This window comes from Rhagoletis zephyria, unplaced genomic scaffold (assembly GCF_001687245.7).
Source record: "Rhagoletis zephyria isolate East Lansing unplaced genomic scaffold, Rhagoletis_zephyria_1.1 Rzeph_scaffold_21678, whole genome shotgun sequence".
Taxonomy (NCBI): domain Eukaryota; kingdom Metazoa; phylum Arthropoda; class Insecta; order Diptera; family Tephritidae; genus Rhagoletis; species Rhagoletis zephyria.
The window spans coordinates 3,675-7,671 of record NW_016178736.1 but is presented as its reverse complement, the minus strand read 5'-3'; the positions used below and the strand labels follow the sequence as shown (position 1 = coordinate 7,671).

The following is a 3,997-nucleotide window of genomic DNA, read 5'->3' as shown; positions in this document are numbered from 1 at the left end:
GCGTGGGGAATCGGGGAATGGACCGTTTTTGTGGGGAATTTCAGCTCGTTCAATTCTAGTATATCAACTTTTCAAATCTTTGTCGCATTTGCTTTCATTTAACGAATAAACTAATTGATTTTTATATTCTAAAACGAAAATTTTAAGCCACTCGAAATTTGCACCTTATTATTCTAGAATTGAGTGAGCTACAAAAATGCGTACTCAACATTTTTCTATAAAACTAATTAAAAATCTCGACATTTTTACGAAAGTTTTTTGATATTGTTTCAAATATTGCACAAAGTTTGAAACTTTGATTTATACGGTTTTTGTTAAAGAATCAACTATATTTTTATAAAAAAAATAGCTCAAATTCAATAATAAAAAAAAAAACAATAATAATTGGTGCGACTAAAATTTTTGCGACCACTGCATGTACATATGTAAATATTGCTTACATAAATATTTTTGATTCTTTATTTGTTAACTTACTTTACAAAAGTTTGGTTTGGTTTATCAATACATACATGAATTACGTTTAAAAATAAAATAAACAGTAAGACCAGCAATATATCAAAACGCATAATTTTTATTTTTTTTGTAAGTAAGGAGATGTCTATGTGTAGGGAATTTTACGAAATTTCGGGCAAAATCGGTGAATTCTCTAAAATGAGTTGGCTACCCTGTAACGAGTTGGCCACCAAATTACGCCCTCAGTATAATGAGCCTTTTGAGAATTGCAAACATAAACTACTCACTTAGAACCTGCAGGTCCATTGTGATACCACTGTGAAACATAGAATCCTAATTGTCTATAGCCCAAAACCGCGAAAATATTGTAAGCGGAATTTCAAGATTTCAAAGATTTTTTTTTCATCGGCCTTCTTTATTATGACGGTTGGTTAATATCCCAAATTCTACTTGATTCTCAATAATATTGCGTTGTTGTCAGGCCCTGCGGAGTGGTAGCGCGTACTGCACTACAGCGGCTAAATGTACATATTTACATACAAATGTTTTCCATAGTCTAAAGATAGTGCTCGCCCTATAGATACACATTTTATATAGAAATGTTATTGTTATTCTATTGCCCATTTGTACACTTAACAATTCGAGATCATATTTACATTATAATTTGCACATTTAATCTCATTGCGTATGAAGAAATTCTTTCTATATTTTTCGCATGATGTTCAAATTATAACATCATCCTAATTAAAAATCATGTGGAAAATCACATGCTTCAGGTTTGGCAGTCAGACAGCTCCTTGCCGTAGTTGGACGTCACGGCCATGACAATAAAGGACAAGAGAGTGAATTGTTTAAGAAAACACATGGGGCCATTGCTTTTTCATGGCCCAGAAATATTTTTTTCCTTTAAGAAAGCATAGGCAAATGACAGAACCCACACCAAATGCAATTTTTATGGTTAAGACAAACTAAATGTCCTATCCTTCCATCAAAGTGGATATCAGTGATTTCCTAAATGGTCCCAAAACATTCAGTGGAGGTTCCCAGTTATTGAATCTGCTAGAAATACATAAGTAGATAGATCCTCTAATAAGAAAAAATATCACAATTTTTTATGCCGTTCAAATACATAGCCCAAGGGATTTCGTGCTTTAGCTTTTTTTCCTCAAACAATAAACGTCTCGCAATTACACATTTTTTTTGTATTTATTTGTATGTTGTAGAGAGCACATACATACACACATAGATACTGCTAAAATGCAAATGAATTGTACAAATTAAAATCTCCAAGCGCAAATTCGTACTCTTCAATGGCATTTAGCAGATCTTCGTTAAATACACACACACACACAAACGACAACAACAATAACATTCAAATAACAATTCGAGATTATTTACCAACCAGTAGCTGATAAAAGACAAACAAACATACAAATATTCGTAAATCAGTTATTGTACCATAACCACAGCCAGGGGGCTGTCATGCGCAACTCCCACTGCTCGCCGCTAATCACTAACCGACGACGGCGCTGTCAAAAGATGAAAACGATTTTTAAAAATTTATATTTATTTATGTGGTGGCTGGTTGGTGTTTAGGAAAATGCCTCAATTTGTTTAACGATATACTCGAATAAAAAACTTTTCAATAGTTAAAAATAAACTTAGAAACAGCGAAAATATTTTATTTGTGTGCTAACTGTTTTTGAATATATTGACTGCTGCAACGTGTGCGATGTGGTGGTAGATATAATTGTATTGTAAATAAATATTTCAATAATTCATTAACACGCGCCAGGCTATCGGATGATAAATTAGCACATTTTTCAACGAAAAAAAAAAAAACAAAAAAAAAACGATTACCATAACTATGCAATAAAAAAAAAATATGTATGTATAAAAATTAAAAATAAGTGCACTCACATACAAAAGTTGTTTTTTTTTGGTTCCATATTAATCTGAATTTTTTTCCCCCTTTATGTAAACTCACGAATTTATGAAAATTCATGACAATTAAAATGTGTGCAGTTCTAAAATAAGCAAGGAAAAGTAAATAGAATTTACATTTAGGAAATGCTAATAAAATTACAAAGAGCTTTTTTTACAAAAATATGTCTACATAAATAATTACTAAAATCACATAGTTTTCTATACAATGTAATATGCCTGCGCTGTTTACCACAACAATTATGCGCCATTACAAGGTTATGCGCATTTGTTGTAAATAATAAAATGAATATTTAAATTTGCTTATTGAATTTTTTATATTAGGTTGCCTCCGCAAAAAAAGCCGCGGGTTTTTTCCACTAGAATTTAAAACTTTTATTTAAAAACTTCCGCCAAAACACAAATTTCGGAAAAATATTAAGATTTCCGAGATGAAAGGACCTCCAAAAATCGAGATTTTTATAAATAAAACCAGTTTCTAAGAGTTTTTTTTTCTAAAAATCACCTCAGCTGATAGAAGAGTTTAAGCTTAAAAGGTCTGCATAAAAATGTTTGAACACTTTATCAACAGAAAAAGAATATAAGGATTTTAGGAAATACTTTCAAGTCAGTCCAGCTCACGTAAATTTTAATTATTTTTGTTATATATATACATATGTAGGCGAAAAATATAGTAAATTTTATGATTCCGTTGGAAAAACAGTACCGATTTTTTTTTTTTTATCGAGAGTGATGCGCCCTAATGTACCTAAACAGTAGTGACCATCAAAAGCATAGAGTAAACCCACTTTAGCATTGCAATTGTATTTTTCTTTTAATTCAAATCGCAAATTTCTTTGCAGGTTATTTGGTACAAAATGTGATAAATGCGGTAGCTCATTTAGTAAAAATGACTTTGTGATGCGGGCAAAAACGAAAATCTTTCATATTGAATGCTTTCGTTGTTCGGCGTGTGCGAAGCAACTGCTGCCAGGTGAATATTACAATGACATACATACATACATATTGTTGCTGTATTTTATTTAATTTTCACTCTCATATATATAAACATTTTATTTTACATTCCATTCAGGTGATGAATTTGCGCTACGAGATGGCGGCATTTTATATTGTAAAGAGGACCATGATGTTCTGGAGAAATCTTCACAAAGTAGTCTAACGTCATCTTCGATAGAGAGCAACAACAATAATAGTAGTAGTAATAATAATAATACAAGTCTTAGTAATAATAATCATTCCAGCGAGTTGGGTTCAATGTCAGGTGAGTGAAAATACATAAACGTAAGCATATCTATTTACAAAACTTTTTAATTATATAAAATATACTTAAGCTGAAGCTTCCTATTAGTAGGGTCGCCTTTTCTTTTTTTTTCTTTTGTAGTTACAAACACAAAAATGTCATGTTTCTGTTGTTGGGAATTCTCAAATCAACGGCTGTTTCCAGAAATGGGAACGAAGTTCAAAATTTCTTAAATCAGTTTCTAGCTCCCAAGAAAAATTTATAGCAGAAGCAAATTGTTTTTTCAAGCAACAGAAATAATGAAAAATATTTCTTGTGGTTTTTCTTGAGAGGTGCAGGCGGATTCCAACATTCGCTATC

At 31.4% G+C, this 3,997-nt stretch overlaps 1 protein-coding gene across 1 annotated transcript; it reads left to right on the top strand.

Moving 5' to 3' along the window:
- Positions 1 to 3,214: 3,214 nt before the first annotated feature.
- Positions 3,215 to 3,658, top strand: LOC108381179 (insulin gene enhancer protein ISL-1-like; the record flags this gene model as incomplete). Its single annotated transcript, XM_017637592.1, has 2 exons — positions 3,215 to 3,370; positions 3,470 to 3,658. Coding segments are annotated over exons 1-2 (262 nt in total), but the record flags the coding sequence as incomplete, so codon positions are not given.
- Positions 3,659 to 3,997: the final 339 nt, after the last annotated feature.